Here is a 17,352-nt window from a genome sequence, read left to right as displayed (position 1 = left end):
ACGTTATTCCTATCCTTCAAAGTTAAAGAGTTCCTGTTTTCTTCTAAGATGTTCATTTTGTTACTATTGAAAATTCGTATGCACAGCTTTTCAACGCTTTTTCCAGGAAGTTAATTTTTATATTAGTATCCACAGAAAAATTGAGGTATTGCGTTTGTTTTAATTGTTTATGACTATTCTAATGATCTTAGTTTGTGTCCCAGCCCGATAGCTACAGGCCTCTTGTCTGATAATAATAAGGATGATTTGTATAGCGCCTTTCCAAAGATTTGCTCATGGTGCTTTACATAAATGATACATAGACTAAATCATCAACAACCATGCACCCATATTCGCATATAACATACACGCTCACTTCTACAGCATACGCAAAGTAAATTACAGACACGTTATGAACTCTCATGGTCAGGACAGGGACACAGTGAAGACGTAGTTCTGGAAAGATGCTTCTCAAATTTGGACTTACATAAAGTGGTAAGATAATCAGAGTGACGAATGTTGACGGGTAATCCGTTCCAAGCTGATGGGGGTTGGTAGGAAAAAGACCTCTCTCCATGTCAAAGAGGGACTTGAAGACCGTATCCTAACTATTGTCACTAGAACAACAGCATACGTTCACATGATTTTTAGTTATTGTGCAGCAAAACGATGGAACACTCTCTCATTTCATATCCACTGTTTATACACCACTGAATCTTTTAAATGCAAGCACACCTTTTCCTTGAGCATTACTCGTAACAACAGTCTACAGAATGTTACTCGTCTTTCAACCCCTACCCCTTTTCCATTTATTGTTACCTCCTTCGTTGAATCACAACACTCGTATTCATGTTACCAGATTCCTCAGCATTTTCTTTATTTGTCTTTTATTAGTCATCAGTACTCATTCCTTTCCATCATTATATCTATGTATCGTTCTTGTCAAGCACGCAGCTTGAGTATGCGCCATACAAATCACACATTTATTATTATTAGTGTATGAGTGTACCTAGTATTATCAGTGTCATCATGCAAACATGTACAGAAACTTATTTAGTTCTATTTTCTGCCTTTGATGCATGTAGTTTTGGAATTAAATTGTTTCAACTTTTGTTAGAGTCCTGGAAAAGTACAGTTTTGCATTAGTCCCAAATGAAATCTACCTGCATACTTGTCTATGTTAGGGACAGTATTAAACAATCCACCTGGATATAATTATAATTTTTTGTTGTTGTTCTGCAGAGCAACCAGTGTGAAGAAGGAAACATGGGTATTAGAGGTTTGATGTCGGTGATCCAGAAGCACAGTTCAGAATGCAGTCAAACAGTAAACCTTATTGAAATAGCACATGAAAAAGGTGGTATTGAACTGGTTGTTGATTTTTACAGCTTTGAACATTTGGTCATCACTGATAGCCTTTGGAAAAGTTTGGGTTCTTTCAAAATGAATGAAAGTCTCCGTATTATGGGCGCAGAGTATGCAACAATTGATGCATATATCTCCAAACTGATCACAGATTTAAAAAGTCTGGGCATTTCTTTTGTTTTTGTGCTTGATGGCAGCAAAGGCTCTTCATATGCAGATACTAGGCACAAAATTGACACATGGAAGAGACGGCATAGGAATGATGTACAGAGGAAAAGAGACATTCTTGAAATGTGCAGTGGACACAAACTTATGACAGAACTGCAGGAAGATGCTGCAATAAGGCCTGTGCTTCTTGAAATTCAAGTTGTGCAAGCACTAAGAGATGCAGGATGTGAAGTAATACAGGTGGCAGAAGGTGAAGCAGACTTAATTATTGCAAAGCAGTTTGCAGAAAGGGAAAAAGCTTATGCAGTCTTAAGCAATGACTCTGACTTCTGTATTTTCAAAAACACTTGCTTCATACCAAAATGTTTGTTTGATATTAATGGTGACTTAGGCCTTGGACAGTCACTGGCTTTACCGCAAAAGCCTACTCAACTAATCTGTGGCGTTGTTGCTTCACAGAGAGTTCAGCAGTTTCTAAAGGTATTCAATATAAATAGCAATTCATGTTTACTACTGTTTCTTTCTAAAATTTTAGCATTGTGTTTGTGTAACTATAAAAACACTATTTTCTAAATCTTTTCTCCTAGTATCTGTACTTATGTAGCATGGCATTTATAGATTTTAAATAATGACTGAGAGTAGATGTGGAAAGATGTTACCTGTGTGAGAAAATAGTTATGTACAAATGGGAGTGGTGAAATGCACAAATACCATGCAACAAATAGTATTCAGTTGCATTTCTAAATGATGTATCTTAAAAAGTATTTTTTTAAATCATATGATTTTGAGGCATAAAGTGTATTATATTTTCATTTGATTTCTTGTAAATGGAAAAACAGGATTTAAAGAAAAGGCATATGATACACACCTCCCTGGTATAAATAGTTTTTATAAAACTCATTGTTCATTGATTTCTTTGCTCTCTCTGGATCCAAGTTTCCAGCGGTAGAAATGCTGGTCGAGTTGAGCATTGTGGCTGGTAATGACTTCACAGGTCCCCACATGCCTCATGGATTTGCAGATCGTTTACAAGTGGCCAATTATCGCAGCATTCTGAGCTATGCTGACTGGGTGAGGCAGCATGTGCAAGTTGAAAATAATCAAGTCTTCAAGCAAGAAATGGTAAATGTCATCCAAATTAAAATTAAAAGATAATTATAAATTATAAAGCATGAAGCCACACACATAGCTTTGTGTTAATCTTTGAAAAGGAGAAAATGTCTTTAGAATGCCTTTATTTTCAAGGTCACGAAACAGACCTATTAAGTCTATATGAATTTATTCTTGTATATAAGAAGATTTCAAGTGTTTAATGCCTATTAAAGTCTATAAACTAATTGAAATGGAGGATTAGAAAAAGAAAAATGAATATAGCAAATGGATCATTTACTGACTTTTACAGGTGTACTAAAGGGCAATTTCCTTTTACTTATTCATGTATAGTAATTTATAAGATGGTTAACAGATTTTGGGGGGAAGTTGCTGTGCTATTGCTAACATAAAAAATTTTCAACAGATGAGGAATAGAAATCTTGCCAATGCTGTCGAACACAGTCGCAAATTCTACTCCCTCGATGCTGATTTGATTGGTGAAGCAGGAAAAGATGGCTACATTTTTAACCTCATTGTTGATCGCGTTAAAAGTGGACAGTACCCTGCAAATTTTGTGTCTATATACAGGTAAAAGATGACCTAACAACTGGTCTATGTCTTTATCTGTCTTTTGCTCTCTTTCTACCACCAAACCCATTCTTTATCATCCATATTACTTTTGATTTTAACTATAAAGGAATTACTGAATAGTTTGGATTTGCATGTTTAAACTATTCCAATTAACATTCTGTTGATAAATTATTCTCCAAAACTGGCATATTAGTTATTTTATCAAACTCCCTACCATTAACCCTAAGAATTACTTGGGCTTTTTTTTATGTTATGCATTAGTTTTTTAATTTTAAAAATATGATTTAATGAAAACTTTATCTGAAAGGAATTTTTAGTTCAGTCCCACAATATTCTGAGTGTTTAAACTGAAATCCTACCAACAGAAGGGTCATCATTTGTTTCTTACGTAAATTAATACTTGTTAAATTTTTGTGATGTTTGTTTCTGTTTTATTCCCAAGATGTTTCTACTGGTACCGATATATTCTGGATGATAAATATCTGTGTGCTCCAGCTGAGGAGTTGCTGGCACCATTGAGAGCTGACTTATACGCTATTCTTTTACCCAGACACAAAGCATTTGTCACAGAATATGGTCAGACGATGCGACAAGACTTTCAACAAATGCAGGTGTGGTTGTCTATTATTTATTTCACATTGAGCCAGGATGTCTGTTGAAACAAAAGGTGAAAATGATTCAAATGGCTTTTAAAATTAACTAAGTAGTTCCATAGCCAAGTGGTCATAAAGACAGTAATACACCGTTATTTAAGGCATGTACACTTTTATTCTGCTGCCATTTACCTCTCCTGATAAATAAGGGACCCATATGCAAGGGAGATTTCAGTTACATGCAAGCATCCAATAAGTGACTTTTTCCCTGAAACCCTGGCCACTGGTCTGGTGGCAAAACGGTTAATTCCTGTCACCAATACAGTAAAGGATGGCTATCCTGGCTTCAGTTCTCCTCTCAGGAATGTTGTTCTTTCTCTGCATGGGGCATCTGTTTATGCAGGCATGGCTGCCTTGATATAGCCTTAGTTGCTGGCTCGGGGTAAAACACCAACTCCCCTCCCTCCAAACCACCAGACTTTGGCACATTTCTCACTTTGAAGTAACAGAGCTCAATCATTCTAAGATAGAATAATTTTTTTTTAATCTTAATGTTTCATAAATGTTAATATGAAGTTTACTGAATTATTTAACTCAATCATTTCAGAAAGAAATTTGAAGGCATTTATAGATAATTTATATCACTTATTTTTTTTTCTCTAGAACAGTAGATTTTAAATAGCAAATTTTTTAGATGACAGTTATTATTCAAGAGGTAATGCTCAGACCCTACTGAACTCAGCAATATCAACAATCCCATCATACTGAAATAGTTTTAGCTATAAATTAAGATCGAATTATTAGTTTGGTATGGTCCCAGATGTGATTTACACAAAAGCGTTTGAAGATTATTATATAAAACAGCTATATAGGAAATTGGTAACATGTATGCTTTTGTATATATGTAGGTTCATATTTTGTCTGTAAAACTAAATTGATAAGATGTATTAGATCGTAACAAATACACAGACACTTGTAGCCCAAATAATCACTGTGTTACAGAACTATGCTGTGAATGACAAGAACCTGCCATCATTGAATCACATTCGGGAAAACCAGATTTTCAGGAATATGAGGCTTTTCCATTATATAATGACGCGTCTTGAGCCTGGACAAGGTAAAATTAACACAAACCATGCCCTTTGCTACTGCTATTTTGTTTGCATGATGGATAAGGTGAGGTAAGTGAGTGGGTGAGCAGAAATCGTTTTTAATACTTATCTTAAATCCATTTTCTGTAGCTTCTTTTATAGATGTTTTGAACATTATGTTTTTACAGCTCCTGAGAAGACATGGTTTGACAAGTATGGCCGCAAAACAGGATTCATTTTCTATATCTTACGCTATTTTCTTCTGCTGAACTGGGGCCAGTGCTTGAATGTGACTGAGGCTGAGTTTCTGGCACTTGTCGCCACAGCATTTGGTGCTTCAAAGGAGAGTTCATGGCAGGAGCTTAGAGTGTGTCCTGACCCCAGATGTTTGACCATAGCTGCACTTTTTCAGGTTAGACAAAGAATATGTCACAGACGTCTTCTCATTTCAGAAAGTACTTTGAGATACACTATATTGGTATACACTATGTCTGCCATGCTTAGTTTTTATATTCACCCACGACTATATATATAAAATAGAATAGATGAATGCATAGACTTCATAAAATGGAAGTAAAGTAGTACAACATTAAACAGTACATATGTACACAGAATATAAGTAGTATAACTTTAAATATTGCACAATTGAAAGTATAAAAGAGAAGAGAAGAAAATATTCAATCTATAGTTACTTCTTTTTCATTTACTTTCAGGACATATATCGTCATGCATTCCTGTTCCTGGGTTCAGTTTTGCATCTAAAGCATGAATTTCCTTTGCCCAAAGAGATCTTTTCAGGTTCAATGTGGACTGTTTTGTATGCACTCAGTAGTACACCAGAGAGAAGCAGTAAGTTTTAAAAGAGTCTTTAATCAAACTTTAATCATGCAGCAATTGTTACATGGTCTCTGAAAATTCTATTTAGCTAGCAGAATTGTGTTATCCTATTTACCATATATTTGTATCTTATGAGCAAGACCAGTAGGTGCTGAAGATATTGATTTGGATATGCGTGCTTGTGCACTTGCTGTTAAATTTTACTTAGATTTTACATCCTTTTTTGAGTGATCCATCCTTCAAAATATTCCATCTTACATTCTGACACTTTTCATTTTCTATATGCCCATGAAATGATCAATATGATGGATAGCGAATGCTTATTAGGACGCTGTCACTCATTCTCTTTCTCTGGCCCTACTATTTGGAATGTCCTTCTTCTGTCTTTCCCTACAAAGGGATGCTACATGTTTTCTTGTCTGTACTCTGTGTAATCAGTTTTCCCTTATGTACTTTCTCCACCTCCTCTCATTTCTCCATGTTCCTGGCAGTACTCACCATGCATGTGTGTATCCCATTACATGTATTATTATTATTAACTACTTTTCAGGTTCAACAAGTATGTTTCATAATTAAAAGAATTAATATTAAATTGATTTTCCACCAGGTATGTTTTCCAGATCATCATATGATCAGCTTGCTTTCATTTCCCCTGAAAAACTTCACTGGGCAGAAGGGGAAAGAAACTTTGTTCTTCATGAGAAACGCCACTTGATTGAGCACCTGACAGAAGGCATTTTCTACTTTGACACCCGGGGCTTCTAAGGGGAAAAAAGTAGGAGCGTTGCTGTATGCCTATTGTGAATTAAGACTTCAGTGAGAAGAATTATTGTTTAAAGCACTATTTTGATGAAGAGTGGCTTAAGAAGATATTTCTTTTTGTGAAAATAATTCTTTTATCGTTAGAAAACATATGTTGAAATATTTCCAAAGCTAAAATGTTTTTGAGGAAGGTCATGAAAGTACTTTTGGAAATTGGTGTACACTGTTCAACTTCATAATGAGATTTTTTCTCAAATTAGAATATTTTTAATCTATGGAATGAACGTTAGCTTCATCATTATCCTAGGTTTAATTGATATGATTCAGTAGTTCTCTTTTTTTTTTATTTTGAGATTTTTAAGCAGAGACAGTAAATACTTTGACACCTAGGTGGTATGGTGGCAACACAGTGTAGTTGTAAATGTATTTTGTAAACTCCTTTCTTCAAATAGAGCACCCAGTTTGTGTTCTTTTACAGAGCTTAACCTTCATGATTCATGAAGTTAATTTTTTATAATTTTAGATTTTGATGTCAGAGGTTTGTTTGCTGTTACTTTTACTTCAGTGTTTCTTATTTTCTTATCAATATTTCGTGCCCTAAGCAAGATATAGTGGTACAGGCGAAGCGTCAACAAGAGTTATCTGTAGATCTTTGGTCTGTTCTGTAATATTAATTTATAGTCTTAAATAAATAGATGCCTGGACAGTGGAATTTAACCACAAGAGCATAGGTATAATAACAAGTGTTTCTACAAAAACGTGGAACTTGGATTTTTATGTCAGTAACACACTGACAAGTGAAGTTTGTGTTTCCTTTTTTCGTGTGTACTTGCACCAATTTACTTGCAGTTCATGTCATTCTCTCAACTGGTACCGGATGGGAGATACGATGGAGCGCTGCAGTTGTGAACTCACGCCAACGTGACAAGGTCCATAAGGTGAACAGCCGGTTCATTCCTTCACGTCAGTCACCCAACATTTTTTCTTGTTTGTCGCGGTGTTGACTGATTTCAACATAACCTTCCAGCTCAGTCTCCGGCAAGGTGTCATGTCGGACGATATGACCACGAACTAATATGTGATTGACATAATGAGCGATTTGTACAGCCTGAATTTGGTGCGGAAGCTGACGCTTCTGCTGTCCCAAATTTTGTTGAGCCTGGCCATCACTGCTGTGATCCTGAGGCGAACGTCCGTCGCTCAGCCACCGCCCTTGGAAACGGTCATGCTCAGGTACTTAAAAGACTGCACCTCCTCCAGCGCTACCCTGTTCATCTGAATTTCTGCATTGCTAGATCCGGTGGTGTTTACCATGACATTGCTCTTGTCCGTGCTGATTTCCATCCCATGCACTGTCGCACTGGCAGCAAGCTTGTCTGTGAGAGTCTGTAACTCGCTGTTGCTTCACACCATCAGATCAATGTCGTCAGCGAATCGGAGCTTACTGAGCGGCTTCACCCCGACTGACATGGATGGTCCTGGAGGTTATCGCGCATTTAGTCGTGAGAAAGAGCTTACCCATTTGGTTTTTGAAGAGCACCAAGTACCTGGAGCCTTAATGGTGCGTACAAAGCCTTCCTTCACATTGAAGGAGCGCAGTACGCCCACAGCACTCGTACCATACTCAATCGAATGCCTTCTTAAAGTCAGATAAGATTGGGTTGATGAGGACTCGACTGTTGAAGATCTGCTCAACAGTGCTCCTGTCGGCCCGGAATCGAGCCTGTTCCTCATCTAACATCTCTGCCAAAAAATACATTTTATAAACCTAGTTATTTATTTGATAATGATGTATTTTTCCCGTGATTTTGTAAATATGATTTGTGTTTTACATCAGTAGGATGCCTTACCTTTGTCGTTTTTTTATTAGACTTAGTTACTTGCATGGTGATGCTGACTATCCTGAGTTTAGACATTAATTGTTTCAGGCATACTGTTCTTTGTGTGTGGCAAAGCTTTAAGTGTTTTAAGTGCCAGCTGTTTGGCCGTGATGCAGCCCTAGTTGTAAGCTCAGTATAAGTCATCATTCATGTCTCCCCCTACCTTGTTCATCGTACGTTTTTCTAAAGTATCGGTTCTACCAACTGTTTCTCGGGGATTTATTAGGAAGAGTTAATTTACATTGTACACCAAACCCACCCCTTACAAAACACACTCACAAGCACACATTGCAAATAGTAACTAGGTGTAATATTGCTTTCGCATAGGCAAACAACAAACATGCAAACACATTACAAAACAGTAAATAAGTGTAATCCTTTTTTGGAGACGCAGACCAGAAGCAAATACCATCACTCAAACCACAAACATACCACATAACAAAAACATTGCAAATAATATAGTATTCCTTTTTTTGCGAATGCAAACCACTGAGAAAACCACATAGGCTGCTCAAGAATAAATGTCCACACATTGGCTAATTGAAGCATAGAGCAGCACCATTGATCATATTTCTAGTCATCATGTTTTATCCATAGCAGAAATTCAAGAATGTTAGCATCCATTTGGTGCTTTTTTAAATTTTTAATTTAATGTTTTAATGACCTGATTGACCTGTCCGTGTTTCCAAATAACTTGTTATGGTTTCGGCTAGTTTCTGGTAGTTTCAGAATGAACGGCTTTATATATTTTTTATTTCAGTCACCCACTTATTTTATCTGCTGATTAAAAGGCAGCAAATGTTCCGGATCGATGGCCTTTAATGTGATTCTGCGGCATAGAGACACATCTCGGCATATTTGTACGAGAATGTTATACAACATGTGGAAAGTGCTAGACGCGGCAAAGGATCAATTCCAACCCGGCAGTAGGCAATTTACGATAATAATAAAAGACACTGCAGACTCCGTGATCAATTCGTTTGAAAAACTGCACGCCGGACATTTCTAGTGCTGTTTGTATGAGTGTGCCATGCTGCAATCAAAATTCTTTATCCGAAAATGGAAATGAATTTTCGTGAATAAGGTATAATAACGATTTACGGGGCTGTGGACACCAAGACATGATGCACTGCGCGTTTGGGCTTTCCCGTGTTTGAAATCGTTACATTAAGTACGATATAATATCGCTGTTGCCTTGGTGATTCATCCCAACCTCAAGCAATGAAAGGTTGGCCTTTTTTTTCTTTTCTTTTTTTTAATCGAGCTTTTCAACCAATTAAAATAGATTGGAGGGAAAGATGGGATTGGTGGAAGTGTACTAGTTCGCTTTTCCTTGTCCTTAGAGATTTTTTAGCGTTGCAGCTAAAATGTATACAAAATGTTATTTCACTGATTTCAGTAGCTCACCTGTATGTCAGAGGTCTCTGTGTTCGTGTACAGGTGTGCTTTAAGAAAGCTTGTGTGATTACGATTGCTGAGTTGATTCGGAGGCTGATCCATTAGCTAGAAAGCCATCTAGCCAAACAAACTCTTGCTGACCTTAGGGACAGGTACCCCGTGCTTTTAGCAAACATGTTTGATCATAATGTATTACCTGTCTGTATGATTTACGTGTAGTGTCGAATATATTCTCTAAGATTTAATTTTATGCCAACTACACCGGAATTTCATTCAACTACTTTCGAAGTATTCTTCGGCCATCCCATCGTTTTGTGCAGGATTTATTCCTCCCCCCTCCTCCCTGCAGTCTGATCCATTCTATTCAACATTTAGTTCCATCTGTTTCGTGCACCATCCACTTATACGTGCAATCAGTTCTGTCTGGAGTCCACCAGCCTTGCTCAAATCTTATCCGTCTGACCAGGCCAGTCTGTAGGTCACGTTTCCATCTACATAATCTGTTTAGAATCTGTTTGTCTGCTGCTTCCCCCTCCCCCCGTCTAGTCGTGCACTGCATTTACAACAGTGTCACAGTCTTTCCATTCAACTTCATTTCATTTGACCTGCAGTCCTACCTTCATTGCTCATCTGGAAAAGTAGTGATGAAGTAATATTACCACGGGGTTACCTATGGAATGGTAGCATGTCGGAGTTATGAAACTGGAGTCAGGTTCAGACCTCCGTCTTGTGTCCACCCACAGCTGTGGCTACAGAGTTTTTGTACATATTTGTAGAAATATTGTAGACAAGAGGGTGCGCATGTACCTTTGGTTCACAGTTACGGCCTCTCATCTACTTAAGACGTTCTTTTTATTTTTATTTTTATTATTATCATCGTTGGCAACTTCTGTCCCTGTAATCTGTGGCATGATAGAAGAGCTTAGCGGCTGTGTATGCGTATATTGTCAGAAAATCACTTGCGATACTATGTGCATGTACACAGATTGTAAAGCAAAAGTGTTTTAACTGGCGGCTATGCTACAAGAGATACTTGTGGGGAGGGACACGAATCGTGCATTTTGTTTTAAAAAAAATGTCTTTTTTTTCATGTGTTGAATGAAACGATGGGTCTCTAAGTATCCGTACCCTGTTTTCAATTATGAGTGTTATGAAAATTGATGTAGGAGGCGAAAACCCAACGTGCATACGTGGAATGAACTTTGTTATTAAACTTTTTTATTTTTCTTCAGATCATCTGCAACACACACACACACTTCCTTTTCTGTGCAGCATCGAGGAGAAATGAGTTAGTGATATTCTTTTTTCTCCCAACATCAAAAAGCGAGATTTTCAGCAATATCTGCCCCCTCCTCCAGCTCTGGAAACAAGTATCTACTCGGAGCGGCTGACGCCAGCCACTCACGATCGAGTGCTTGCCGAGGTTTTGCGTGACAAGACGGTCAACGGTAATATCCGGAAAGTCACGTGACCCCAGTATAACACGCGACATGGCCGAGTCGCGTCTTTGATCATATTTTGAAAGTAGAGAGACTTTTTCTCTGAAAACTCATTAACTGGGGATCATCCATGCTCTCTCTACCACCAGTTCGCCCCCACCGCCTGCTCCGTTCACTCTCTCCTGCTCCCTTCTTCCTTCTGAGTACATCAATCTCGGGCAGTAAATAAAATACAGAATCATAAAAAGTTGTGCAGTGACCATTAATTAAAAAAAAATCACGAGAGGAAAAAAAAAAGAGGAAAATCGATGAAATTTCTACTCGGCACGCAATTATTGATCCCTGAACGTTTCTCTAGATTAAACCCTGAACTAACCTCTAGATTAAACACTGAACGCACCTCTAGATTATGCGTTGGCCAGTGTGTGTACTCGCATTGTTTCTGTACCAGTATAAGGATACATTGTATGTCAGCTTTCATGTACAGCAAGATATAAATTTTACAAATATCTTTTAAAAAATGATTACTCGCCATAAGAGGAAAGGCCACTTATACCGTGATTTTGTTTTGTTGTGATTGGCTTTGCTTGCTTTGTTTTGTTTTGTAACGGCCAGCAGTTGGTCTGAGGCTCTGAAGTCATCTCCAGGGCATATGTATTTTTCTGCCTAGAAAGTTGTATTTTTTGTTTCCTGATTCCCAGTTTTTATCATCACATTATTAAAGCGATGACAAATATCCTGCGGCTGTCTTCAGCATTCGGTGTGCGTGGTCTTGCTGTAGCTGATCGCATCCCTTCTGTGAGCCATTTCCATGGAAATGTATGGAGATTTGTTTTCCCTTGTCAGAATTGTGAGCTAATTATTAGAGCTGCTGCTTGTGGTCTCATTCAAATCACCTCCAGGCCCTCTTTATTCCGGTCAGTGGAAACGTTTGCACGACACTGGTGAATACATAGTCAATACAACGATTTATTTTTACTGAACAAAAATCAGTTAATATTTCAACAGTTGCGTAATGCCCAAAGTTACTATCCTGTTATCAACTGGACCGTATTTTGTCGGCTCTTCAAATGTTTCCTAAAGTTTTGTGAGCAAAGAACTAAGTAAAGGTTAAGTGATGATTTAACTTTGGTTGGAGAGAGGGAGAGAACTGTAGACTGCTTTTAAACGTTTATGGACGTACCAGAAAAAGCTTCATCAGAAGATATAAGCAATATCCAGAGCAAACTCACAAAAGTCGTTTAATCCTTACTCCTAGAACAACGAAGCCGATTTCGACTGTCTAGAGGAGATAAATGACCTCCCGCCCGACTCTCTCTTAACCTCCGCCAACATGACCCGGCAGAAGACGTGGACGTGATCACGTGGAAGTCGATAGACAGTCGCCAGCATATCATCTCTGATTGAAAAATAATTCCCGCTTATGTCAACGTCTCTCTCGCCCAGGAGCGTGTTTGCGTTCATTCACTATGGCCACTGAAACAAGCCGGAGGGACCGGGCTCTCGTCTGCTTAAATCGCGGAGGACTGCTTACCACGGCCAGTCGATACCCGTTAACTGGCCGCACGGCACCACTCAGGGTCCACGCGCATCTCGGCTGCAGCTGGTGGGATGTAATCATCGGGTGGCGTGGACACCGGTGGCTGCTGGGCAGTTAGAGAGCTCAGATGGGCAAAATAATTACAGCGGTGGGACGGCGACACGAGAGGCGGATAAACTTGCTGAGACAAGGTAAAGCGAACCCTTAACCTTCAACGGATGTAAACGACAACGCCCGTTTCCCTTTCTTTTCTTATTATTCTTTTATAGTTCGTCCTTCACACACACATGAGTGCCGTGCACTCTAATGTCATGCTACACACATGTTTAATTGCTAATTCAGGTGCAAAATTATTTTTAAAAATTATACGACTACAAAATTCACCAAATCGGTACAAATTACTTTTTCCGAGTCGTTAGAAAAGTAGGTATTAACATGCCTTCATTAACATACATGTGAAACTTTCGCACTGACTGGGGCTTGAATGGAGTCAGAAATTAAAGTTTAGGCCGTTCGCGGTAGTGTAGTTACATTCGCCTGTCGTCACTGCAGTGAGAACTTAAAAGTTCTGGGTTCAGATCTCGTGTAGGGACACCAGTTCTCAAGATTAGTTGTCGGGTTTTTTGTTCGCCCTTTCCCTCTCTATTATCCATCTCCCCTCGTTGTGGGAAAAATCGCATCTCTAGACGAAAGCCTTTTCCTTCCAAGCCACCTAGCCAGCTTCACTTCTACACATTCTCCTACCCATCCCCACAAGCACACCATATTTGTGCGAAAAACTAATTAAAGAGTAATAATCTATAACTTAAAGATTAGTTTAATATTTGAATCAGCTTGGCCTTTACTTCTGATCAAGCAACAATATTTGGTTCTCGGTTTCGTTCTCATCTTTTCTTGCAGTGCGCCTTCATTCATACGATGTGCTCCAAACGAGAACTCTATTATGTTGTACATGAGGGAATAACTCTTACTGTCAACCCAATCCATCACTTTCATCCTTCACGATGCGTTCATCAGTGAAGCTGCTGCAAGTAATCAAGCACCGGCACCTCACAGAGAAAATAAATTATCCAGGCGTGTCGACGACATTCTAAACGTTCACGGTGATAGGAAAGTTAAGAGTCACGATTCACTTCAGTTGTTGTCTGATCGCGAGTGAAAGACCAAGGACAGTTTCTTCTCTCCTTGTTCCTAATCGTCCCCAGTGGAGGATAGGACCGCAACTTCACCCCGCCATCGGACCTGGTCCTGGGCGACCCTCTCCAGTTGGGTCCATGTCAAGCCAGCTGCCTCCACTTCCCGAGGGTTTCCTCCAGCACGCGTCGTAGGCCCTTCTGAAGAGGGGTCTTTGTTGTTGTGCTTTTGATATATTTGCGGTTTCTGTAACATTTTTTTTAACAAGTGGGGTTGCTTCCCCCTCGCCCAAACCTCTTTCATCCGGGCAGGTTACCCGGGGGGTTTCCAGGTGGAGTTAAGGACAGTTTAGTTTTAGTTTAGTCCTCGCTACTCCTCGAGGAGCATAGGGCCGCAACAACACCTCCAGCAAAACTCGCTCGAAATAAAGCCTAAGGTATCACAAAAAAACATTCCGGTGGTATTTTGTGACAAAGAGGCACGAAAGATTTCACATTAATATTTTTGTCTTAATCACACCTAGATTTGTCGATAAAAACAGGATGTGACGAAAGGGAATTATTTATAAAAATATCGCTGTCTTCCGTAAGCTGAATTCGAAGAGAAAGATGCCATCCTAGTAATAGGAAACAGACCAGGACACAGTGTGTTGTTGCTGAAGGTTCTCTTCGACACTCAGATGGAGCACGAATTAACATCCTATATACGTCCGTGGATGTTTTTATTTATTTAGGAAATCCTAAAGATAATTGGAAATTGTACTGCTGATCAAAAGCTTCTATACGAACTTTTCATGCTGTGTTGGAAACAGTGACATCTACTTTGAGGTCGGGACCGGAGTGAGACAGGGCTGCGTGATGTCTTCCCTACTCTTTAACCTTGTCATTGACTGGGTAACGCGCCATACAACGGAAGATGAACCAAGGGGCATACGATGGACACTCTCCACGAACTTAGAAGACCTAGACTTTGCCGACGACCTGGCCCTGCTGTCACACACCCACCGGCACATGCAAGAGAAGACGACTCGCCTGCACACTTTTGCGCATGCACATCAGCCGGACAAAGACAGAAGTGATGACCCTGAACACCACCAATCCAACACCGATCAGCATAGAGGGAGAAGACCTGCCGATGGTTGAAAGCTTCACCTACTTGGGCAGCGTGGTCACGCAAGATGGAGGAGCAGGCCGTGACATCCAGAGCAGACTGGGCAAAGGCAGGGGCATCTTTTGTAGCCTACGCAACATCTGGAAGTCGACACAGTACAGCATCAATACCAAGCTGAGACTTTACCAGAGCCTGGTCATGTCCACTCTACTGTATGGCTCGGAGTGCTGGCGAATGACTGACAGCGACCTCAACAAACTGTCAGTCTTCCACACCAAAAGCCTGCGAAGAATCCTGGGCATCTTCTGGCCAAGGACAATCTCCAACGATGAACTACTTGCCCAGTGCGGGCAGGAGAGTATGGCCACCATCCTGTTGAAGAAGCGATGGCGCTGGATTGGTCACGTCCTCCGAGGCGGGAGCAACTCCATCATAAAAACTGCCTTACACTGGACGCCAGAAGGAAAACGCAAGCGAGGTCGGCCCAAGATCACCTGGCGCCGAACTGTGGAGGCAGACATGAAGACCCAAAACCTCAGCTGGGGTACTGTGGGGAGTCTAGCCCAGGACAGGCAAAAGTGGAGGACCTTTGTCGCTGCCCTACGTGCCGACCGGCATAACGGGAACTAACTAACTAACTAAAGATAATGGCTATAAACTACAGCGAATTAACTTGGTTCAGAGATGTGTATATACATATGTATATATCTCTGCTTTGTTCAAACGTGCCGTGAGAACTTTGTCCCCACATCGTACTCAAGAATTTGTTCCAAACATTTCAGATTCGATTGTTGTCCAGTCACTTATTCAAACAAGTCTTAGACTTAAGTAAAACTAAGAGATCCTCATCAGTGCCACCTATACAAAGCACGAGCTGTTAAAACCACCTTCGATTGCAGGTTAAAACAAGCAAAACAAAAAACAAAAAACAAAAAACAAAAAAAAACAACCAACGAGCAAACAAGCAAAGATATGCAACATCGACGATTTCTCTACACCGTTCTTGTCTACAAGTAACATCGTGACAGTCACAAACACAACATCAGTTGTATCCTTATCCAGCACAGTGCTAACAACAACTGACAGTGTGGTACCACCATTGATGTCCGTACAACAGATACAAAAAAGAGTTAATGTGACAACAGTTTGAGGAGCTTATATGGGAACACGTGAGAGTATCAGTCAGTAAATAGTAGATTTTGCAAGCAGCTTAACGAGGAAGAAATACGTTTTTACGTCAGTATATATGTAGCAAATATATTTAAGTATATCAGATAAATATATTTTAATGGTAAAAAAGTTATTATTAGCAGTTAGTCTTAACCATCAAATAAAAAAAAAATACAGGAGACAATCACACATTTAATTATGTTTACATTTTATTAACTTCTTGAAAATTAGAACCTGATCAATGTTTCTTCGTAACCTGATCGATGTTTCTTTATTTGACTCAAAGACAAGCATAGGTTTGCTGAGGTGAGCCACACTCACTTACAAATACAACTTGCGCGTCACAGAACTCTTCAGTATCGGAGAGTAATTTTCTACTGCTTTCCTACTGGCAGGTGCCAATGCCGATGTTTGAAGGCTTGTATCTTTTAAAACTAAGCATAATCCTGTAGTCACATTTTGGAAATTATTATTATAAATGTACTTAACCCTCTCTAAAACAAAATGTTGCACTTGGCTTGTCGTTTAATAATGAACAGAACAGCGAAAAGGAGAAAAATCAAGGAAGCTGGGAGAAGTGGTAGGACGGCGCGTGTACGGTGTTGAAAAAAAAAAAAAACAACAGACAAACCAAGACATATGGAAAAGGGATTGACTTTCTTTTTTCCTGCCTTTTCATGTATGGAACTATTTTTCTTCTCTCCTACCATCCCTTCCTATTTTTTTTTCTTTCTTTTTGTCTTCTGTTGTACAAATCATGAGAATTGTTCATTCAGTAGACGAGCACACACTCTGCAATATCCAAGCTTTTCCAAAAATTGTTTATAGCATGAGGCCAAAATAAAAAAAAAAAAACATCGACATTTTTTTTCATCCAAGGCCGGAAGTTTTTTTGTCGTTCACTTACGCACAATAGCACTTACATTTATCCTGGTATCAAAAGTAATTTCATCAAAATCGCTTCACAGCACCGCTGTCGCCAAGGCTGTCTGTTCTGCAAGTAGCAGCCAGACTGTGGCGAAATTGTATTGAGGAGCCAAGCTTGTATGTAACCGCTGCTTCTGCTGCTAAAATACCCATACATTACCCGGGATATATCCCGTGTGACAAGTTTATAGAGGGCAGTTCACGATTAAGAGCGTCGCCTGTACACAGAAGCTAGGAGATAAAACAGCCATGACTGGCTTCAACCAACCAGCCAGC

At 39.4% G+C, this 17,352-nt stretch overlaps 1 protein-coding gene across 2 annotated transcripts; it reads left to right on the top strand.

Annotated features, from left to right (window-relative positions):
• Positions 1 to 3: 3 nt before the first annotated feature.
• Positions 4 to 11,933, top strand: LOC112556841. Of its 2 annotated transcripts, XM_025226221.1 has the most exons (10): positions 4 to 145; positions 1,222 to 1,992; positions 2,449 to 2,634; positions 3,029 to 3,192; positions 3,638 to 3,806; positions 4,791 to 4,905; positions 5,068 to 5,291; positions 5,593 to 5,728; positions 6,324 to 6,491; positions 7,328 to 11,933. In XM_025226221.1, the coding sequence occupies exons 2-9, from the start codon at positions 1,246 to 1,248 to the stop codon at positions 6,479 to 6,481; spliced, it is 1,899 nt and encodes a 632-aa protein (XP_025082006.1). In that variant the 5' UTR covers positions 4 to 145; positions 1,222 to 1,245; the 3' UTR covers positions 6,482 to 6,491; positions 7,328 to 11,933. The 2 variants fall into 2 exon arrangements, with proteins under 2 accessions (XP_025082006.1, XP_025082005.1); XM_025226220.1 differs by having other exon boundaries at positions 6,324 to 11,933.
• Positions 11,934 to 17,352: the final 5,419 nt, after the last annotated feature.

The sequence above is a fragment of the Pomacea canaliculata genome, linkage group LG2 (assembly GCF_003073045.1).
Source record: "Pomacea canaliculata isolate SZHN2017 linkage group LG2, ASM307304v1, whole genome shotgun sequence".
In the NCBI taxonomy this organism is placed as follows: Eukaryota; Metazoa; Mollusca; class Gastropoda; order Architaenioglossa; family Ampullariidae; genus Pomacea; species Pomacea canaliculata.
Note: the sequence above shows the minus strand (reverse complement) of the source record. Positions and strands in the feature narration are given on the sequence as shown.

What these genes read in the sequence shown, in the direction of transcription:
- LOC112556841 (XM_025226221.1), top strand. Translation starts at nt 1,246, where the DNA reads ATGGGTATTAGAGGTTTGATGTCGGTGATCCAGAAGCACAGTTCAGAA. An exon ending in AAGACTTTCAACAAATGCAG is followed by an intron (nt 3,807 to 4,790) that starts GTGTGGTTGTCT and finishes ACTGTGTTACAG; the next exon opens with AACTATGCTGTGAATGACAA. An exon ending in CCATAGCTGCACTTTTTCAG is followed by an intron (nt 5,292 to 5,592) that starts GTTAGACAAAGA and finishes ATTTACTTTCAG; the next exon opens with GACATATATCGTCATGCATT.